The following is a 23955-nucleotide window of genomic DNA, read 5'->3' on the forward strand; positions in this document are numbered from 1 at the left end:
AAAAACTAAATTTTATCATGACCATTTCTATTCTTTAGCATATGAAGCTACAAAGAGCCTTGCTAATAATGTGAGTTCAGGACTTGTATTGTTCTTAATCTGCCTTGTTCTTTGGCACAAGACCCAGTAAAAGAAAAGTTAAAAGGTGGGAAGTGTTAGAAATGAACAACTTGAAACTCGGGGACCAGAAACACATAAATGAAGACTATAATAATAATTTTTACTAAACGTTTCACCAAAACATATTTCACAAACTTTCCTAATAATAAGTATATATGTTTGTGCACATAAATACACAAATTACAAACCTGACAAAACAGTTTAGGCATACTTCCTTAACTGGTTTTCTTAACAATTTATAGTCACATTTGAGAACAATGAATTTACAAAAATTACATAGATGATTATTATGAAACTAATGAAAGAAATGTATCACCAGAGGTTAACTAGGTATGTAAACCATTACCATAATTCTACTTTGCAGAGTACGGCACGAAGGAGGTTAAGAAGTGAGAGCTCTTATGACATAGATAACATTGTGATTCCCATGTCTTTAGTAGCCCCAGCTAAGTTAGAGAAACTCCAATATAAGGAAATTATCACTCCAAGGTATGTATCCTTACATTCTTTCCTCTTCCTTTAATAAACTTAAATCCAGAGTGAAGTGGAAATCTTAACTGAGAGGAGAATGCTAGCCTGCTTTCTGGCCTACTTGTATAGCCACAGAGGGAAAATAGTGAAAGAAAGCTTCACATTACTCATGGTGAAGAAAAACTGCCAGAGTATCACAACTTTACTTCTTACTTTTTATTAAGAACTGAGAATTTCTAGATTGATTTACTTCAGCATTCTAGTCATGTTTTTTTCATTCATTTGTATTTTGGTTCCTATTATGTACAATGGCACTAAAAGGCACTTTACTGATAGAAAAACTACAGAAACAAACAAATTTGCCTTAAGAGATGTACAAGAGTTCAAAGAAAGCAACTACCTTTGTAATAATGTATTCACAAAATGAGACAGTAATATCTGTCACAACAAAACTAAAATTTTGATTTGGCCAAGTTAGCAATAAACACTTAAAAGATGCATGGGAAGGTCTGAGAAGACATACAGGGAGTTATGGTATTTACAACAGGGAGATTATAACAAAGGTAGACTGGCAAATGTGTAAGGCTTAGCCAGATAGGTTTTGCATAGATTGATAAAGGCAGGTAAGCCTAGAAAAGAACCAGACTGTGGAGGTCCCTGAATACCATATGCAGATCTGCTTCTATTGGCAGTCAGGTTAGCCCAATTTCTGGCAGTGATGAAAGCAGTTCCTAAAAATATGAATATGGCACAGAAGTAGACATAAAAAGACTAGAAATCAAAACATGAGCCAGGTGATACCCAATTAAGGCCTACCCATCTCTAGTTTAATTTCAGTTTATCTTAATTACTTTGAGGTATTAAGGCAAGTCTAGTATTCTAAGAGGTATTATGAGAATTCATATTTTAAAAGCCTGTTGAAATTTCCTACAAAAATTAGAAATATCATTTGTTCTGTAGCAACAATGTTTTTTCATTTGCAGTAGTGGGCTGGAACTAGCTGGTGGACCTGGCTATTAAATACAGAATTCTGTAAGTCGGTTAAACTATTAGTAGCTGAAAAGGGGCCCTAAGCATTTTCTCATCAAAGAAATTGGCAGAAACGACAAATCAGGTCTTTTTTTCCTTCTTCTCTTTGGTCAAGTTGTTTATCAGCATACCACTGACTTATTTTTAAATCAGTACATGTATGTAACATCCAACTATACAGAAGAGGTTTCACTCACTGTAAAGGCAAAAGTAAAGACTCATCTTCCCTGTTTTTTTTTCCTCGTAATACGAATATTCTTTCTCTTAAAAAAAAACAACAAAGTATTAAGATAGAACCACATGAATTATGGAAATCCCAAGGAAAGAAATCACAATGTGCTTAAAAGAATAAATAGCTACAGTTAGAGAAATTGATAAAAGCTATTTGAAACTGGTTTATATCTTCAACAGCTGGAGGATGGTTGTTCTTCAGCCTTTGGATGAATATAACTTACGTGAAGAAGAGGTAAGCTACCTTTCATTTAATGAGATAATTACACCTTTTATATTATGAAGCCTGTTTAATTTAACATTTAAGGAAATAAAGGAAAACATAAACCCTTGAACATCTGACTTTTTTTTCACTTACCAAGTTTTTCAAAAAGGTTATTAATTCTATAGAAAAATATTTCTGTGCAAATTTGACTTCAAAAAGATAATGTTTAAAGAAATAGAGGAAAAGTAAAATATGCTATTTATGAGTTGACACTGATATAGACATATTCCTCTCAGCATTAATCTTGTTTCTTTTTTTATAAAAAGACACTGTCAATATTCACTCCTACAATTCCATTTTCAATATATTAGAAACAATTTACTTTTTTAAAAAAAAATCTTTCTTTATTTATTTTGTATGTGGTGCTAAGGATCCAACCCAGTGCCTCATGCATGCGAGGCAAACGTTCAACCACTGAGCTACAACCCCAGCCCGAACCAATTTGCATTTGAATTTGGAAAACTTTGGAATTTAATATGGTACATGTATCTTGTAATACCTAGCCTAAACAGTTCTTATAACATTAATCAAGTATTAGTAGTTCTGTAATCAAATGGGATAAACACTAAAAACCGCCTGATACCATTTCAGATCAGACTGGATTATATGAAAAATCTGTTTTTTCAGATTTTTGGATTATGGAATTATAGGTAAGGGTTTATAGATCTTTATCGGTAAAATTACACTAGGACAAGAATATAGGGAATAATATATAACCAAACTAATGTCAACGTGATGGTCTCTAAAAGCAATATTTTGTAGCAGATAATTGATTTCTATGAAATAACGGTATTTCTATGCCCTGTCATGTTTTTCAGCTACCCTACAACTTACCTTTAATGACCTTCCCTCTTGTAATGCATTCTATTTCAGAATGATCCTTGTCAAACCCAAATTCCTAAATATAACCCTGTCCAGGTTAGATTCCTAGATAAGGCATTAATTCTGACTTACAATCAGTTTTACTTTTCTTTGACATTGACATTTTCTTAGAACAATGTGTGCTCCATAAAGAACAAAAAATCGATATAAATCCAACTGAATGAATAAAACTCTAAGATTATTTCATGCAAGCTGTGGCTAATGGAAAGCATACCCATTTGCAATCTCAATAAATCTTCAAATGTGAACCAAGAGTAAAAAGATAAAAGTTTTGGACTCCCACCTTTCAGGAATTCGAAGCTAATCTCCTAACATTCTCTTGACTGACACAAACTGCATTTTAGAGTCTGCTTGCTACTGTTCTCTAGATGAACCATTTGAAACCTGTTCAGAAAGTTTCCCATAAAAGCAAAATCTTTTTTGCTAATTCCAGATAGAAGATCTTTCTGATGAAGTCTTCTCCCTAAGACACAAAAAATATGAAGAGAGAGAGCAAGCCAGGTGGTCACTATGGGAACAAAGCAAATGGCATAGAAGAAACAGTAGGCAAGTATTTTAAACTTAAAACTCAAAAACATGGAATCCATGTGGAATGAACAAAAATTCTGCATGAATTTTGGGGGGCCATTAAAAAAGAACACATAAGGATGTATCAGTGAGTCATGTACAAGTATACGTACTGGTGTGTCACTTCATGTACTGCTGTATTAAAAATATATTGGGCTAAGTACATGAGGATAAGATGAGTTTCTGTATTTTACTCTATTTCTCAGGTTTTCTATCAGTATGAGGAATAGATTTAACTGGCAAATAATATAAACTGTATCTCTACATTTAAAGTATGTCATTTTAATCTACTCTAACAGTGGACCTAACACTGGGGGATAGAATTAGATAGTCCATTTTAACATAACTATTTCCAAATTAGCAAGATTTAAAAGAAAAATTCAAGAATAACTGTCTTATGTAACAGGCAAATAGTCTAAAGTACTTTTAAAAAACACAGACTAACCTTTGGGGAAGGGAAAATAAATCATAAACATAATTAATAATTATGTATTTGAAAGAATCCCTAGTGTTTTATATTTACATGATTATTTTTAATATATCCCAAACTCATAAAAACAAGATCATGTTAAATATAGCAGTCACTTCAGTGAAGGGGCATCTCTCATTTAATTAATGCTATTAAAAATACCTTTCTCAAGATATCCAGGCTTGCTATAAATCCGTGTTCAGAGTTCTCCTAATATAGATGAGATTATGGAATTCTCATCCTTTCCCACATTCCAAAGGTAAAACTTTCCAGAAATACAGAGGGAAAGATGAACTGAGACATTCATGGATGACATTATAGTAATCATAGAATACCCTAAGAACTCAAAGACTATAGGATCAAGCAATTGCTGTTTCTTGTCTTGCGAAAAAAAAGAAAAGAAAATCAAGTAATAAAACCTGTTATTATAAGTTGGCTAAATATTTAATAAAGCCTTTGAGATAAATATGTAAATATGATTTGACTAAATATTTAAGCGTTTTAAACAGGAAAGTAATAGCACCAGAAAGGTAACAGATGAATTTTTAAAATCTTTTGGGTGGAACTATGTAAAGCAAAGATACTATGTTTAATTTAGTGATACCTTTGGCCATAAAATGTTAAGATCTCAAGAAATTAATATTTTCTTGCTAGGGCTTACAGTAAAAATGTTGAAGGACAGGACTTTCTTTTGAAAGAATGCCCTAATGACTTCAGTAGCGGTCAGCAATGTGCTGCTGAAAGTCCTCCTGATCTTCCTTCAGAGCACCATGATCTCTATGCACATGGCTCACCCTTAAATGAAAATCAAGAAATCACAGTAAGTATGACTTTAATTGCCTCTTAACTTTTGTGTATGTAGAAATTGCTTATTGTAAATTTTTTCATCACTACATATTGAATTCAGCATAGTTCATTCTAGAATAATAAGAATCAGATCTGTATTGCAACACTCTAGTCCGCCACTAACTATAATCCCTTTTTTTTCTATTCTGTCATTAGCAACTTCCACCTACCTACTTGTTAGGTAATACAGATGTTTTCATTACAAAATAAATATGACTAATGGAGAATAGCACCTGCCATAGTAAATGTTAACTGCTATTTCTCTTCCTCCTCTTACAGTTTTTACTTGTCTCCCCATAGATCCAGTTCCTACCTTAAGGGGAGTGCTTTCTAACACTGCATCCATTTGTGCACCTTTCTTCATAAATAGGTGTTGAAAAGAAAGAACCAGCTCTAGAATGGAGAGTGGAGACTATAGAAATTAATAGGCAAGTTGCAGCAAACTCAGGGGAAAAAAAAAGTCAGTAGGTATCTTAATAACAATGGGATGGAAATTTAAGATATTGGAGAAATAGATTAAACTTAAAAAAGCACTTTGAAAGGGGTTTTCCTAAAATACTCTTTAGGCTGAAAATGAAGACCAGTCCCCTGTGACAGCCATTTCCTCTTGCCGACAGAAGCAAAGTGAAACAATGCCCCAAAGTCATTACATTTTCAGTACATCCCACTTTGAGAGATATTTATGTCCAAATTTGCTAAAAGAATAAGTTAGTATATATTTGACATTTACATATTACTTGACACATGAACTTAAATTATTTGAAACTTAACTGAAAATGTTTTCCCTTTTAGTCTTTGTGGTGGGAACGACGGTCTTTTCCACTGAAGGATGAAGATACGGCAGCTTTATTATGCCAAGAGGATAAAAACAATCAGACTGAGGTGTCAAGCACAGCTTTCCATGCTGAAGTCATCTGTACCAGCGCACCAGAGAATGGCCACCACCCCAAAAAACAGCTAGGTGGAACAGAAGAGTATAAAGCCTTTGGTCTAGGAATTACTAATGTTAAAAAAAATAGGTGACAGGCAACAGGTGAAGAAAATGATGTAACTGAAGGGAAGTCAGGAGGGGAAAAAAATAGCCCTGTTCTGGATCTCCCACCCACCTCTGGTCATACTTCCAGAATAACAGAATGTACTGCATGTATTTACCTTTCATGCTGTTTATGGGGAACAGGCAAGATTGTTTCTTTACCTTCTTGAACCACAGAAGTAGCTAGCTTTTTAACCTATAGACAAATGCTAGGCATCTGTGTTTATCATATAAATTACAAGCACCAAGATATTAACTGCTGCAATTTGATGTCAAATCACATTATTGGGTAATTTTTAACATCACAAACATACACACACTCACCCTTGCATTAAATGAGAGCTATTTTCTTTCCTATTCACATGGTAATTCACTAAAATTGCCTCAAAATATATTAATATACAAATATACATATAAAATGGGCATGCACGCGCGGGGTTTTTAAATTACACTGGCAGTGACCCACTCCACTTAAAATTGCATGTACCAATTTGCCCTATGAAATGTAAGCTGCAATAAATATAAAGCACGTGTTTCCTCTGATTAAAAAAAAATTTTTTTTGAAAGTCTTGACTATGGAGAGGGAGTTATTTTTGTTTTTTAACATGTTTAACCAAGAGAAGTTATTTGTGGAAATTCTTATCACAGATAATAAAATACTCAATTTATTTAAAATCAATGATATCTGTTGGACTGACCACAGGCTACTTTCTGTTACTCCTAACAGAATTGAGACAAGCAAATTAATTATATATGGGCGCACTTTAAAATTATACATCTTTGAAAACACCAATTTAAAATGTGCAATAAACAGGAAAGTCCTTCATTATAAAATGTAAACAATGGTTTAATTCTAGTCTAGAAATACTGTTATATTTCTAACTAATTTGATCCTTCTTTGTCATAGCTCAGTCAAATGTCTATTCTGACTTGCATCCTAGATTGCGAATTAGAACTTCTCAGACGCCAATACTTCAATATTTGATACTGAGATTGCACATTTTGAGGCTATTATACTATATTTTTTCCTATGTGAAATATGAGGACAATTTGTATGAATCATTTGGTCATGTAAAACAGTTATTCAAGTTATAACACTCATCTAACTGAAATCCTGACTATTTGGCCTAGACTATGAAATTTGACACAAAGTTTTTGTTTAGGAATGGAAATTATACTGGTCCCTATAAAAGGGGATAAAATTCAAATTCAATACTGACAAAACTTTTCCTTATAGTTTCACTGTACATTTATTCTTAAAGAAAAAAAAAAAAAAAGCCTGACATACAAGTTGTCCTGGCAAAAAAAATTCAAATCTTTGTCTTGTCTGATATTATAATCTTCTATGTAAGTTTTTTAATTAAAGTTATTTCTATATGCCTTGTGTTGTATGATTGGTTAAATACTACCTATTTATGGCATAAACTTCTCCTAAGGCAAAGTACAACTTTTACCTTGTATAGGAAAAAAAAGCCTAAGCAAGTTCTATTACATGGATAGGTTATCAATGTTCTTATTTTTTGAAATTCATTTCTCAGAACTCCCAGCAGCATCAAGAAATTTTATGATACTGATCCTATTATTTTGTGCCATAATTATTACACTGAGAATATTTAGAAGAATGAAGTAGCTGATACCTACTAATCTCTGTATAACTGGGAACAGTTATAAATACCGAGTTTATGGATTAACACTACTACATCATCTCTTGGCCTACTTGGTCTTTCTAAGAATAAAATATATATCCCTGGGGTAAAGATCTATAAATCCATATTTTTATCAGTCATCGGAACTACTACGAGTAAAGATTGACTGGAAATGAGACAATTAAGTAAAAGAAGCTTCTTTTACCTAACCTATTTCCCAAAGGTTCTGGGGGCAGGGTGTGGCAGGGGGATTGAACAGATCAGAAATACAATGTCATACTGGATCTTTCCATGATACCAGCCTATCACAGAGCTTTAATTTCATTTTTTAAACAGAACAAAATACCTGTCCTGCCATTTGTAGGAGTAATACATAGGTTTAATAAGATTATACAAAAGTACTTTATAACCCATGTTCACATAAACTTACATTGCTATCTACTACTTTGTGCTGAGCATCCTCTAAATTCTGGAAATAGTACTAGAAGCTTTCTGTATATCAACAATTATCTCTTTTAATCTTCAATTCAACTCTGCTTGGTGGTTATTATAGTCAACATACAAATGAAATCAGAAGTGTGAAAAGGTTGGGTGATTTGCTGAGATCAAACAGCTAGAATGGCAGAGTCAGGATTCAACTCAATGAATACCCAAAGCTTTACTTTTTATCTATGGAGGGCTAATACAAAAGCATTTATTTAATGTCCTTATGAATGCTGAATGAGATTAAGAAAACCAGGAATAGGAAAGAATCACAAAGAAAACATCTCAATAAAAATCTATGCTTGCATTTTAGAACCCCTGGGTTTCATAGGACATTGCCTTTACAGTTTTTGATTAATCAAATCTAAGGTGATAAGTGAAAAATAAATGTTCAGATCCAAGACCACAGTATGCCATCCTGCCCAAGCTTGTATTTTTTAGCTCCACACTACTCATATTATCAAGCATATAAACAAATCACAAATGACGTGAAACAGGAAAAATGTAAGGGCTCCCTTTGCTTTTGGAAAACAGCTGTGAAACAATAGAACATTATTTTTAAAAACATGGAAAAAAATTTTTCATAGTAGCTAACGTCTATCCACTTTAGGCGTTATGATACATTTCTTTTTTGTAACCTTAATATAGCCCATATTTTCACTCTTTATAAAAATCAATTCTATTAGAACAGTTTTTTAACCACACTAACCTTTAAATTGGATCACTAAAGAATGTTGTATACATCAATTTCTAACCTCTTAGAACATTCTGCACAATAGATTTTAATCACTGGAATGAATAATTGCTCAGAAAAGCAGCATTGCCTCAACCTGGTATGATTTGGTAGTCAATATTCCTGTTTTCCAGTAAAAAGATTTCATGAACACAAACTCTGGATTCCTTATGATTTCATCGATCAAGAGACCGTTTCTGAGCAGCTTCTGAGCAAACATTTCTTAGTAAGTTGATCACAGATCTGGGGTCTTCACTCCTCATAATGGCACTGCCAGACACAATCATGTTAGCTCCTGCCTGGAAGAAGTAAACACTTAGGTTATGCCTTAAATGAAGAAGCAGAAGAGCCTACAACACAATTCTACCATTGCCTACCCCAGCACTTGGTCCAAAATCCACTTTCAGATAAGCAAACTTAAGCAATCTAGTTCAATGATGTAAGAAGTTATAATATTCACAAGAATGTAAAATTATTTTTTTAAATGTGAATGTAAATTTATTTTTAAATGGATCTTAAGAAATCACTGAACTTTTTGTTAAATCAATTCTCAATAAGTTACACAACTGTCTTTGCTAATAGATAAAATTTTCAATCCTTTAATCTAAAATTCTATTAAGGTTTCTTCCTCAATATATACCAATGCCCCCAGAGATACTAAAGAAACAATCTTTTAATTATTTATATGAATTTTGGGAAATTCTGAAAGGACAATTACCATGAAAATGTTAATATTATCCATATGACATCAGCAACATTGAATCTAAATGATTTCTCACTTTGTGTCAGAAATACTTCTACCCTAACATTCCAGAATGGTTTTAATAATCTAGAAAAGGTTTTCAAAATGATGGTTTGAGATGCAAAAGCAAAGAAATAAAAATACATTTAAAAAAACAAAGTATGATGCCTGCAAATTTAGTTCTGAACTTCCCAGGATATGACATGAGAAGGGAAACTCAATGTGTTATGTGATTCCTTGCTAGAAAGGGGAGCTGAGGAACATTTCTCCAGTGTTACACTATCACTTTATGACAAAACATCACATTTCTAACACACTTCTCACAGAAATAAATTTTATAGGGTTACCACTTAGTATGTCTCTTCATTTGAGCAGGAATAGCATAATAGCAAACAGTTAATACAAAGCAATTCCACAAGGGTCAAAAATTGATAGGTATGTATCAAGCATTGGGGGAAAAACCAAACAAAATCTCCTACAGTGGCTACTGTAGGAGAATCTAGAAGTGCAGATACACAATACTACTGGATAAGAGTAGGCCTCACAAGCATTTACCACCTGCAGTGCTACAGAAGGGATGCCATCCTCTCATGAAGGTGAGGCCCAACTAAGCAGGCTGGTTATCTAGATAAAACTAGAACACTTCACCTCTATGTAGAGGACCAAGTGGGTACCAGGCCTAAATTTTTGTCAAAATGGTCCTAGCCTGTTTTAATGAGGAACAAATTACAAATATATCTAAGTTCTAAAAATTAACATAATAACTGAAAATTAAATTTCTCTATTTTTTCCCTTTGATGAGATATCTTTTCTTTCCCTGTTTTAGAAAAATTTTTTAGTCCTACGAACATAATGGTCTTCCAAAGGGCTAGTATTCAACATATTCTTTTTCTACAAAGAACTTTCTTTAGCATTACTGATATAACCAAGATTTACTATTTAACAATTCGTCACTTTAAAAATTTACTTATTGGTCTTTAGTTTCTTAATTCTACATTTAAACAAATAAAAAGAAAGAGACAAATATTTTTCTAAGAAACAAAGTCAACTTAGGAAATGTAGGGGAAATCTCTTTGGCCCACAAGACAGTGTCTTACAAATTTTATCTGACAAGAAATTGGTCTAGTCACAGTCAAGGAGCAGTCTCACCTCTGCACATTTATGGACAGTGTCAGGACCTACTCCACCATCGACCTCTATATCCAAAGATGGGAACTGGGTCCTCAACCAATGGACCTAGATATACATGAAGAAATAAGTGACTCCTAAAGTGGATATGGGGGAAAACCAAACAAAATCAAATAGTTATACTAGCCATTATAACTCCAAATCTCCAAATAACTACATCAAAACATACTGGGCACACTTGTTCTTTAATGTACTAAAACAAATTAAGCTTTATCAGAGTGGTTTTGTTCTGTTTGCCAAATGGCATTCAATTTGCCATGTCTTTAGAGACATGTAAACAAGATAAAAGACAAACCCTCTATATTCAAAGAAAACTTCCAAGGGATCTAAAGGTTAGAGAAAGTTTTGAAAGAAAATTTCACTATAGGGATACATCAGCTCTGATTTTAAAACCTAAATCTACTTCGGTATTTGTCATCCTGTATTACAACAATCTGTAGGCACCCACATCTCTTTTCCCTGTGATAGGATGACTTAAGAGACTAGTCTTTCAATATATGTTTAGTGAAAGAACACATACAATAAAATTCTCATCCCAGAATCAAATATTTTTTTTTACCTTTGGCATCATATCTTCCATGAATTTCTGCCCTCCAAACCCAGGTTCCACTGTCATAACCAAGGCCATATCTATTTGATTAGCCCATGGTGCCAAATACTCAACTGTAGTTCCTGGTTTGATGGCAAGGCCAACCTATAACAGAGAAAAAATTGCTACATCACACTAACAATTATTTTACTTATTATTGTGCATATTGGGCACAGTATAAATACCATTTTTTAAAAAAATAGAATAATAAATGGAATACATAGATTACTTCATTAGTGGCTGTCAAAAGTAAATGGTTCTACACGGCAGTAATTTTCATAAAATATTAGTGGCATATGTATATCCTATCTGATAAACAAGTCTCATTCCTAGCTTTATAGCTGAAACAGGTGCTTACATCAAGTCTTCTTTACCTGCCACTTCTTGCTTTCCATCAAATCTGCCAAATCCTGAAAGGGAATAGTATAAAACATTACCATCAATAACTTCTTACCTTCATCCCATTTTCCCGGATGTCTTTAATCAAAGCCCCTGGGTTCTCAGTGGCCTCTAGATGAAAGGTGTATTGATTGGCTCCTGCTACAGCCATTGGCTTTACCCACTGTTCCGGCTTAGACACCATCATGTGCATGTCTAGAAAGAAAAGACATAGCTTCTAAATATTACTGGAAGGAAAATACCTGGCTCATACAGTTGAAATCAGTCTGTAGTCTTTGCCATTTTGAATGTAAACTCTCCTGGCATGACAGAGACTTAACAGTTATACTTCAAGGTAGTTTCCCTTTATCCTGAAGACAGGTTTGCTCAAATTCATTTGCGGAAAAAAAAGAAAAAAATTCCAAAGCACATGCTGCTGCACATGAGTGCCACTCCAGAAACACAAACAAGTCACACTATTTGTGCAGCCTTGCTTTCTCTTAGAGAGCTAAATTTTGTGATTCCATTTATTCTTTCAACAAACTTAATAAACATTTCCTGCACCATTAACTATTCTAGGCCATAGGAATAGGGCAGAAAACAGGGTATTAGTGGCTGTTTCTCTACTATCACCGTGATTACATTTTTTAGCAGCAGAGAAAACCAATAAAATAAGTAAAATACAAACAAAGTTGGCAGTTAAATAAAGAAAGTGTGTCTGGGATCAAGGTTGCCCAGGGATAAGAAGATGAAGTCAAAGAAAGGAATGCAGTGAGGAAATACAGCACAGAGATGGGCAGGCCCTCAGGTTTTATTCGAAACAAGAAGTGAAAAATACCACAGGATTTTATGTTAAGCAACAAGGTCCAACCAAGGAGGCCAGATGGACATAACCCAGGTGAGGAAGGAAGATGGCAGCAATTGAGGATTCTGGGTATGTTCTGAAGGTACAGCCAACAAAAGGTACAATGGATTTACATGTAGAAGACAAAAGAAAAGTTGAGATGGTACCAAGGATTTGGGCGTGAGCAATTAAAACAAAACTGCTGTTAACTCAGTGGCAGAAGATTATGGGCCAGAACAGATTTCAAGTTGACCAGAAGTCTGATATTCAACCTCATTCTATAGCACGGGCATGGCCTTCTTAAGAGAACTTGCCTTAAAAAACAATAGTGGCTTGTGAGAAGGGAGGAGGCACTTAAAAGAGGCTGATCAAAAAATAAGCCTGTGAAGAATGATAGGTGGTAGTGAGGAGAGTTATTTTGCTAGAGAAAGCACATTTCTGATATTCAAGTAAAAAATTCTAATATTCCAGAACTTAACTAAGAGTTAGTTCAAATAAAAGCCCAATAAAGCTCTGGAAAAAATATTAGGAAAAGAGCACATGACTTAACTAATGAAGCCAAGATTAAAGTCTGCTATTTCTAAATGAGCAAAAGTAACTAAATTAGAACATATTTTAATAGGTAAAAATTTTTAAAAATGTATTCCTCTGTTGTGTCTTATTCTTTGCTATTATAAACAAGGAAAATTCAATCCAGCTTAAAATAACTAGTTTACTCATTCCTTAAATTACCAGACTGATTAGTCAACCTTACTGAATCTCTAGCACACAGTAACTATTAGCATCTCTCACTGGAGAATCTCCACAAGTTCAGGGAATCATAGTTCAGTGAATCTGCCTATAACGAACATAAGACTGGCAGTTTTCAAACTTTCAACCACCAGGCTTCCTTTGTATTCTTAAAAAATACTAAAGACCCCTAAAAACCTATGTTGATATGGGTTGGACTTTTTTTCTTTCTTCTTTTAGTTGTAGTTGGACACAGTATCTTTATTCCATTCATTTAGTTTTATGTGGTGCTAAGGATCAAACCCAGGGCCCCGTGCGTGCTAAGTGAGCGCTAGACCGCTGAGGGACAATCCCAGCCCAATATGGGCTAGATTTATAGATATTAAATGTATTAGAAATTCAAACTAATACATTTTAAAGTATCTACTTATTACTTTATTTAAAAAATTAATAAACTGAGTAGATACTCCTTATCCATGGCCTTACTTTCTGCAGCTTCATTTCTGAGGTTTTCTATAGTTAACTGTAGTCTAAAACTTATTAAATAGAAAATTCTATAAGTAAACAATTCCCAAGCTTTAAAATCACATAACACACCATCCTGCTCTGTGATTCATTTCTCTGTCCAGTGTATCCACACTGCACACACTATCTGCCCATTATTAGTCACTTAGTAACTGTCTTGGTGATGATTTGTACAGTATCACAGTGACTGTGCTCAAGTAACCCATATTTTACTTAATGGACCCAAAGTGCAAGAGTAGTGATACCAGCAATTCAAATATGCCAAAGAAAAGCCACAAAGTGCTTCCTTTAAATATCATCTCACATTATCCAAGAAGAGTAAATACAATAAGATATTTTGAAAGAGACCACAGTAACATAACTTTTATTATAGTATAAATGCTACAACTGCTAGATAGGTGAGGTGTAGTAAATCCATTTTCAACTTAAGATACTTTTACCTTTACAACACCCTGAGTGGCACATAGCCCTATTGTAAATAAGGAGCATCTGCACTTAGAAACTGTCAAGCTCAGAGGAATAAGAAACAAGTTTTCTAATATTCTAATTTTCTATCCAAGCTCTATCTGGCTATAAAACTGACAAAGTATTTTTTTTAAGGACAAGTTCACCTTATGAATTTTAAAGAAAATATCATAATATTCATGAAATATGCACCTAATTCAGATCATAACTCAAACTATGGCAGAAGTGGTTTTCCTTAAGAAAACCATCATAATTGAGTATGCAACCACTACTTTACATGTATTTCCTACTCTGCCACACAAATATTAAAAAGACATGTGCTCAGGGGTAAGAGTTATTAAAATCAATAATCTGTACTGTCTCACCAAGGATACTTACTGAAAAAACACAGCAAAGAAGCATGAAGTTACTACTGGTATAATTCAATACCCCTCCACTGATTTGGGTTAAGCCACCAGCAAATTAAGTCACCACTGCTTTTGCACTATCAGTACAGAAAGTATCACATATTATGAAAATAGTTTTGATCTCACAGATGACCTGAAAAGATCTTAAGGATTTCCATGGGTCCAGATACCACACTTGGGAGTCCATTGATTTAGATAATAACAAGCACAGATTTCTAATCAATTTTTCTCAGATGCTTATTTGTACTCAAAACTAAGCATGAACAGTTAAGAACTTAAGAAGTTGCAAATACAACCTGTGATCTAGTTCCTAAAATACATTCATTTATCAATCACCCAATAGTCAAGATCCAAGAATTAAACAACAACAAAAAATGCTTAATATAAAAAACAAAGATCACAAGACCTAAACATTAAGATGTACAGAGTTCATTCACCTTTATTTTAGACCAAACTCTATAGTGATTAATTAGAAAGCTTATCAGGAAACAGCTAAGAAGGAAAAGCAGAGGGCATATGGTGGTAGCAAGAACTGGAAAAAGGAAAGTCAATAACAGGAGAATATATAGACAGTAACGACACATGACCCTAGGAACCCACAAAAAATGAAGAGAAAAGGAGAAAACAGTAAAAAAGTGTTTTTAAAATCCACACAAGAAAGCCAAAAGCAGAAAACTCTGGCTACCATAAAATGGGAGCAAACAATGCTATTTATTTATCCACCTCTCAGAGCAACAAAAATGATTCGAATTCGTAAAAAATGAGCATTTGTGGTACCATAAATTGATTAAAAAAGTAATTTCAGAAAATTCAGAATCTTCAATTTCCATGAAATAAATGGCTTCTAGGCCATCTATGAGTCAACTGATTCATAAATTCAGTCAATTATACTGAGTCCTAATCATGTATCTATGCTTCTTTAGGAAAACCACAGTAAATGAAGGAGATTCAATCTCTGCCCTCATGGGCTCTATAGTCTGGTTAAAGTAATCTCAGACCAGAGAAAGTTATAAGAAAATCAACATGGTAGTAAATGTATAAAGGTTAATTTACCACAGGTGCTAAGAAAGGCCTCTCTGAGAAAATGACAAATGATCTGAGGCCCAAAGATGAGGCATTCAACCAAGTGAAGAGCTTTCTAAGCAGAGATTAGCAAATGCCAAGGCCCTGAGGCAAGAAAGAGTTTGGCTTGCTACTAAAGTCAGGCCAGTGAAGCCCCAACACAGGAAGAAGGGCTGGAGGGAAAGGGGGACGGGTACAGGATAAACTGGAAGCTAAAAAATCAATCATCCCCTTTTCTTTGATCTGAACAACATAATCCAACATCAGATGACATAACACTTACCAAAGAAAGGGTCCTGGCCTAGCTGCTTTCGGAGGCTTTCTACCACAGGGTGACCAAAGGTGATGTTGGGAACAAAATGCCTACAAGACAAACAAAATCTCATTCTGAAAATGTTTTCAATTCAGTTTTTATGTTTCTCTCAATATGAATTCTGATGGGGGTAGAAGGGACTGGCTGGGATTGCAATATTTTTAAATTTAATATCATCAACATGAAAATTAAACTAATAGTAACTGGACAACTTTGTTTTGCAAAGCAACAGCTCCTAGATATCTCAGAAATGTACAATGCCACATACATCTTCATAACAAATTAGAAGAATTTATAACCATAACAGGGAGAAATGGAAAAATGACTAAATAAAAAACCCAAAAGTTTATGACTTGCCCAAGTCACATACTAGTTCGCAAAGTTCAGGACACTGGCACATATTTCCTGAGTCATAGCTTGTCACAGAAATTTGTGGCTACTTCTAATGCAATTTCACTGGGCACTAAATGACAATTTAAATTGTCCTGAAGATAACCAGTAAAAAAATTTGATGTTTTTAATAACTACCTTTTAATGAGAGTTTACTACATGCCAGGCATTGTACCTTCATTTCATCTTCACAATAGCCTAACAAAATTGATACTACTATTATCCCCACTTGAAGAGAGCAGGATAAATAAAATCCTTCAGTCAATAATCTGTGGAGAAAGGATTCATATTAAGTGTCTGATATCAGACCCAAGGTACTTAACCTTTCACCTACCCCACTAACTCCTATTATTCTACCTGCTCACTTAAACATTTAGCAAAATCTTCTACATGCAAGTAACCATGCTGGGTGCATAAGATATTGTGCTTAATAAAGAAGTATGCTAGAATTCCTCCATACCCTAAGAGAGTTTACATTTTCAGCTCCCTTTACCTCCATGTCAGCCCATATGATTAGTTCTCATCAATGACCCCTGAGTAGTGGTATAGGCTGAGAATCCCTAATCTGAAAATCCAAACTATTTCAAAACTGGAAACTTTTTGAGCACTGACTTGATGCCATAAATGGCAAATTCCACTCTTCAAGTGAAAAGTTGCAATAAAAATGAAGGCAAACTAACAATACCATGTAAAATTACTTTCAGAAGTGTATAAGATGTACATAAAACATAAATGAACTTTATGTTTAGACTTGGGTCTCATTCCCAAAATAACTCCTTTTATTTACATGTAAATATGATAAGAAATCCAAGATATGGATAAGGGACTTTAGATAATGACTATTCAACATGTATTCCTTTCCTACTCTAACTTTACCTTTCTGATAACAAAGCCCTTTGGGCAGGAGAGCCTCAGGATGGAAGGGGAAGGACACACAATGTTACATGAGTAAGAAATAAGATATAATGTTACATTAATGTAATCTGGGTTTTCAGAACATTGCACAGTAACAAGCAAGCAATACATGATTATAGGTAAACTGACAAAAACAGTATTACACAACATTAAAAGAAGATCATAAGATTTAGAAATCAAGATTTGTAAAGATGAGAAAAGAAATGAAGCAAAGGTTTAAAATGAACCAAAGGAAGAATGAAGCAAGTTATGTTCAAAGAGGAGGTTAAAGGTGTTAATAAGTTAGGTATGAAAAACATAGGAGGTGGGTTAAATCACATTAAGGGAGTCAAATGCCAATCTCAGCTTTTCAGACTTCATCCCACTGAAAATACAAAGTAAGATTTTTAAAGCAAGAATACTAAATAAGATTTGAATAATAAAGAAGAAAGAGGACTGAGCAACAAATTGCAAAAAGAAAGATAAAAGGCTTGTTAAGTGGCAAGAACAGTAATGACAAGGTCAGGCAAAACTGATAGGATGTGTCAACTGATTAGATGTGAAGTGTCGGGGAGTAAAAGCAAAGAGAATAAAGGTTGACCAATGTAATTCTGCAACCTGTACACTCAGAAAAATGAGAAATTATATCCCATCTGATTCAAATGTATGATATGTCAAGATCATTGTACTGTCATGTGTAACTAATTAAAACAAATAAAGAAAAATAAATTAATTAAAAGGTTGAGCTTTTAAGTTTAGATGACAGAAACAATGAGTGTTGATACAAAACAAACTTACATATATTCCAGGCACAAGTTCTAAACACTTCCCATATATTAAATCTTTAAAGTCTCACAACAACCCTATGAGATAGGCACTACTATCTATTTTACAGACAAGCAAGAGACCCAAAGTCACCTATTCAATGAGTGGCAAAGGCAGGAGTTCAACACAGGCTTACCTAAATTACTATGTTCATCTGTCCCTACAATGACAACTAAGGGGAGAATGGGAGAAGGTCAGGATTCAGGATGCACCTGAGGACAGATAAGGTGGATCAGGACAGATATTTTTCATTTACTGATATGTTGGCCCTTGTAGGCTAACTTCTAGTATCCAGACAATTATTCCAGCGTTTGCCTAAGAGCAATTGCTGTCAGGATTACAGACAGATGAGGTGCTTAGGTTACTTAAACCAAAAATAAAGACCATATAAGAAGGCAGCAAATCTACTAAATATTTCGCAATGCTGGAATTAAAAGATTTTGATTCCCTACAGTGTTCTCTGAATTTGCTGTGTGGCCTTAGAGGTAATTTTGTTGTCTGAACCTTAGATTTCATGTATCATGAAAATATGATAACATCATGAAAAAGTACAACTCAATACATATTTACTAGCAAACACAAGCATAACAACTATAACGACTGACCACCAAATTATGTGACCAATTTGTGCTTCTGAAGATCAGTTTAATACACTGGGTTCACTAAGTATCCTGGAAGAATAAAATACACTTAATAGACTCAGAAGATATGAAAGGCTTGTGTCTAAGCCCTAACAAAACAAAGCTACAAATTCAAGCCTGAAGTCAGAATGTCCTGAATTTGCCTAGGTAACCACACAGAAGCACCTGATACAAATGGTTTACAGCCTTTACTTCAAGCTTACTGACTCCAAAGGGGACCCAAGAATCTGAATTTCTCAAATGCCCCAAGAGTTCTTATCAGACCAGCATGGAAAAGACTAAATTATTTCACTCTCACAAACAGATATTTCATGAGAAAGTCTGATTTATTATTATCTCATTATGCCTTTTTTTTCCCCTTGAAAGTAGTTTCTGAACTAGTCTATAAAAAATAAAATGTAATAAAAAAAGTATTTCTTCTTCCCAGAGACTTACTGGAATTAAACTATAACTATAGTACAGAAATAAAATCATTTTCTCTCTCGTCATATTTCACTGTCAATCTTTAGCTTTACTTATAAATTCTGTAATAAATTCTATTTCAGAAAAACAAGTTGAAGGTGGTAAGGAGGACTAAGGTTGATATAAAATGTACCCAGACCAATACCAGAAATCAAATTTCCTGTTAATCAGGAGTCACAAGCCAATGGGAGTTGGCAGATAACATCAAGGAGCAAAACAGAGCAGATGGGGATGAAGGAGCAATGAACACCTGGATGGACTAAAGGTATTTAGCTCTAGCCAACTGTGACCTTGCCAGAGTGCATCCAGGGCTGGCAAATCTTTGATTCCACCCTCCCAAGATTAATGTGAAATCTCCCAATTTCAAATTTTGTTAATAGCTTATTTGCTCTGTTCTCATGCTTAGGATCAACACATTTCAGTCACTGCCCTGTCATGATGCATGTGCATTTTCCAAGGTATTTGTCTAGAGAAGTAACCTGTCCTTTATTCCACACCTTCCACAGTGATCTCCAAACTAGTGTCCGACTTTCTAGATCAAAATGTTTTAATCAGGAGAAAAACTGAGGGCCTGGGTGAGGGAGACTAGAAAACAAGCAAATACAAAGTGTGATGTTAGATGATATTAAAAGGGCCAGGGAATAGAGAAACAGAGGGCTGAGGATGTAGCTCAGTGGTAGAGCACTTATCTAGCACATGTGAGACACTGGGTTGGATTCTCAGCGGAAGGAAGGGAGGGAGGGAGGGAGGAAGGGAGGGGAAAGAAAAGGAAAGAAAGGGGCTATGTCCACCTACAACTAAAAAAATATTGGGGAAGAAAAAAAGAGAGAGAAACAAAGGGAAACTAGGAAGGGAAGGTTCTCACTGGCCATCTGCAAAAAGGGAATCTACAACCCCACTTTCATAACCCTGGCCTAGGAGACACTGGAGCACATGGCTTATGGGCATTGGCTGAACCTCCCTAAACAAATTTTCTCCACTATAAAAGACATACAACAGTTCTTACTTTTAAAGGTGTGTGAAGGTTAAAAGGAAAACTCTGCAAACTATATGCAGGTTTTATTTTTTCCAAACCAGTTTCCTGGCAAAAGAGTGTCAATATAAAACAAAATACTTTATCTTATTTAATATACTCAGGGTCTGCCACAAGGAGGGGAGTGATTCCCTAGAGATTTCTCCTATTATGATTTAACCACTCATTCATTTATCAATGATAACTAAACTTGTAATGGTGTTTACTGCAGAGAATACCTAGATGAGCAAGAGAGAGGGTAGACCCTGTTTCCAGGAAGCTTTTTCAGTGTAAGAAGAAAGGCAAAAAGTAACAAAATAAGAGTATAAATAATGAATTACTCTTTGAGGACAGAGAATGTCTTAAATCATTCTGTCAGCCCAGGACTCATAAAAAGCATTTAATTGTTGAGAGAACACCAACTATTACATGGCTTCTAAGGCTGGCGCCACCATTTTCTAGTAACAAGACGCAACTCAGTGTCTTACTCCTCCCTGTCAAAATGTTGGTGATACAATGGAGTATTACTCAGCCACAAAGAAGAATGAAATTATGGCATGTGCAAGCAAATGAATGGAATGGAGACTATCCTACTAAGTAAAATAAGTCAGACCCAGAAAGTCAAAGGTTGCATGCTTTCTCTAATATGTGGAAACTATTCCAAAATAAAGAAAGAAAAGAAACAGGGGTGGGGGTTGACCTCTATCAAAATAGAAGAAAGATCAGTGGAGTAGAGAAAAGGGATTGAGAGAGAGGGAGGAGGGATGGGTTAAGAGAAAAACATTTGACTCAACTTTCCTATGTACATATATGAATATACCACAGTGAATCTCACTGTTATGTGAATTTTTAAAAAAATTTTTTTAGTTGTAGGTGGACACAATACCTTTGTTTTGTTATTTATTTTTATGTGATGCTCAGGATCAAACCCAGTGCCTCGCATGTGCTAGGCCAGCGCTCTACCACTAAGCCACAACCCCAGCCCCTGTCATGATATTCTTGATTGGTGAACCGAAACAAATTATTTTCCTCATCCATTCACTTACCCATACATGGCTTATTTCAAACCAAATCGCTTTCTGTGTCACACTCACAGATACGCATGTAACCTGTTCCATCCTAAGACCCCTAGGTGTTCTCTTAGCCTTAAAAATGTAATTAACATCTCTAAGGTACACACTCCAGTTAGTGTATTACCTGTGAGAGTTGAGGGCTTCCAAGCAAAGCTTTTAAAAGCATATACAGAATTACACATGACAGTAAACTAAAAATCAAGCTTTGAGAGAGGTAACACTAACCTTCTTATACAATATGCCTATCATTCTTAGTAATCTGAGGTCAAGGCATTGGCATCACCAGTTAGGAAAATTTGTAAGGTAAAATGTGAAAGAGAAACACCACATCCAACCACACAAAAGAAAGGACAAAACTCTACAAGTGACAGTGAAGTTAAAAAGAAACTCATTAATCATATTTTGTAAATAACATCAATTTATAAATGTGAATGAGGGCATGTGGAGGTTTTCACCTATTTCAAATAAATTTCTTTTTCCTTTCTCTTTTCTTTTTGGTATTGGGGATTGAACCCAGTGGCACTTAATGACTGAACCACAGTCATAGCCCTTTTTATTTTTACATGGGGCTTTGCTAAGTTGCACAGAGCCTCAATAAGTTGCTGAAGCTAGCTTTGACATTGCGATCCTTCTGCCTCAGCCTCCCCAGACGTTGTGATCACAAGCGTGCAGTGGCTGCAATAAAAATCTTCTATCCCAACACACCGTAATGAATTGCCTAACAGTGCAGACCAAAGAACTACAGATAATTCGACAAAGGGAAGATAAAAGTTATTAAAATTCTGTCACAAACGTCCATGATCTTGAGGGTCTCTTACTGTTTTCTCTCCATTTCTTTCCTCATTTTGTAACCAACTTAAGAAACTTGTATTCTGATTCCAAATAATATGTTATAACTACAGTGCTTAAAATTTACTTACAAAAAACTGACCTCACTGCAGAGCAGGGTGCCTGAAGAAAAAATAGATAGGAAAATCAGAATTCGAATAATGATACAACAGTTACAGAGAATTTACTATGCGTCAGGCACTGTAAACTTATATTTGCTCATTTTGTCTTCCAAACATACCTAAGCATAGGTTCTGTAAGTATTCCCATATTTTTCAAATAATGAAACTGAAGCTCAATAAGGTTAAGTGGCTTGTCCAAGGTAATCCGAGAAGTGACAGAACTTGGGCAATTTCCCTTCAGGTGCCAAGCTCTTAATGGTTACACAAATATGTCTCCCCAGCTTTACCACTAACTAGCTATATGAGCTTGGGCAAGTCATGCCTATCCCCTTGGGCCTCAGTTTCTCTACTGTACAAGAAAGGGCCTGGAGATTTAAGGTCGCTTCCGGGTCCTAAGACCACACGTTACGTGGGGGGAGGGGAGGAGTTGAGGTTTGGGACCAGCCCGCAGCCCAGGATGCTGCGTCAGGTCAGTTCCAGCCAGGGCCTTCAAGCTTCCCACCCCATTCCCCACCTCAATACAGTGTTCAAAGTGAGGCGCCCCCGGTCGTACAGGGACACCGTGCACCCAACAGGCATTCAATACAGGTGCGCCGTCCCGCCCCCGCGCGGCAAGCCCGACCCGAGCCCCGAGGAGTTACCCGTCCATTACATCCAGGTGCAGATAATCTGCCCCAGAGTCTAGCATCCGGAGGCACTCAGCCCCTAAATTGGCCAGGTCGCTGTTAAGGATGGACGGGCCAATCTTGCAGCCCGACGCCATGGTGCTGGTTCCGTAATGCTAGTTACCCCACGAGTCCCCGGCTAGACGAAAGCGTCACCACGATTGGGCGCGCAGCCCGGGCCCCGCCCTTTCCCCCGTGCAGTCTTCCGGACTCTGCCGGAAGCAGTGCTCTGCGGGAAGGAAGTCCCGCCTCCAGCCCAGGGGCAGGGGCAGGGGCAGGGGCAGGGGCGGGGGCGGGGTCGGGGCATAGGGGCGGGGCCTGATGGGAGTCCTTTTTCCTTCTCCCTCTCTTGACACCCTTACCTTTCGCGGTACCCAGGAGTTTCTTGATCTTCCTCCGCTTTTCTTTTTCTATATTTTATTCTCCTCGGCTCTTGACCTTACTTCTCATTTTGTTTCTCCATTATTTGCTTATGCGTTCCTTTCCTCCGCAGCTCCTGTGTTTGCCCTTTAAAAACAATAACCACCTTTCCCCTGTGCTTTCTCATTCCTAGAACTTTTCTCACAAGTGGAGCAATTCTGGCTGTGCCAGGCTTTAGCAGGGTTACCCGGCAAGTCACTTCTCCCTGCCTTGGGTTTCTCATCTGTAAAGACAGTGCGCAGTGTTTAGAATTGTTGTGAGGATTAAATGAACAAGGCCAGGTGATGAGCCTTGTCTGGTGCCCAGTACAAAATGATGTTATCATTAGTATCCACCTTTCCTGCCCCTCGCCCACCTTTATTGTTGTTGTTTTTCCCTCTCAGCAATACTCATTGACATAAGTGACACATTTGGTTACTGTTCAGACACAATACAGAAATGAATAAGTGTCCTGCTGCCAAATGTGTGAAGATCCTGGGTCCTCAAAAGAGATGGAATTAAAACCACATGGGGGAAAATGGATTTAGCAAGAGCAATTCTAGGGAGTAAGGAGAGAGCACTTCCTAATTTGTATTAAAGATATAACTGATGTGTTAACTGGGCCCC

The 23955-nt window shown here is 35.8% G+C and overlaps 2 protein-coding genes across 12 annotated transcripts in view; one reads left to right on the forward strand and one right to left on the reverse strand.

Moving 5' to 3' along the window:
- The window catches only part of Kansl1l (KAT8 regulatory NSL complex subunit 1 like), a 134940-nt gene extending 127647 nt beyond the window's left edge, over positions 1-7293 (forward strand). For all 6 annotated transcript variants that reach the window (XM_058585188.1, XM_058585191.1, XM_058585189.1 and 3 more), the window contains 5 exons: positions 485-609; positions 2032-2086; positions 3432-3544; positions 4689-4854; positions 5673-7293. In XM_058585188.1, the coding sequence (XP_058441171.1) occupies positions 485-609; positions 2032-2086; positions 3432-3544; positions 4689-4854; positions 5673-5903 (690 nt within the window). In that variant the 3' untranslated portion in view covers positions 5904-7293. The remainder of the gene's footprint in view (positions 1-484; positions 610-2031; positions 2087-3431; positions 3545-4688; positions 4855-5672) is intronic.
- On the reverse strand, positions 200-23100 carry Rpe (ribulose-5-phosphate-3-epimerase). Of its 6 annotated transcripts, none has more exons than XM_046462881.1 (7): positions 22917-23100; positions 22246-22265; positions 15988-16067; positions 11749-11888; positions 11265-11399; positions 10667-10753; positions 200-9074 (listed from the first exon to the last, which is right to left on the reverse strand). In XM_046462881.1, the coding sequence occupies exons 1-7, from the start codon at positions 23025-23027 to the stop codon at positions 8952-8954; spliced, it is 696 nt and encodes a 231-aa protein (XP_046318837.1). In that variant the 5' UTR covers positions 23028-23100; the 3' UTR covers positions 200-8951. The 6 variants fall into 6 exon arrangements, with proteins under 6 accessions (XP_046318837.1, XP_046318843.1, XP_046318840.1 ...); XM_046462887.2 differs by having other exon boundaries at positions 22906-23042; XM_046462884.2 differs by having other exon boundaries at positions 22235-22265; positions 22906-23042.
- Between the last annotated feature and the right edge of the window lie 855 nt (positions 23101-23955).

Source organism: Marmota monax, unplaced genomic scaffold (genome assembly GCF_021218885.2).
Source record: "Marmota monax isolate L192 unplaced genomic scaffold, Marmota_monax_Labrador192_F-V1.1 WCK01_AAM20220418_F8-fsc00136, whole genome shotgun sequence".
Lineage (NCBI taxonomy): Eukaryota > Metazoa > Chordata > Mammalia > Rodentia > Sciuridae > Marmota > Marmota monax.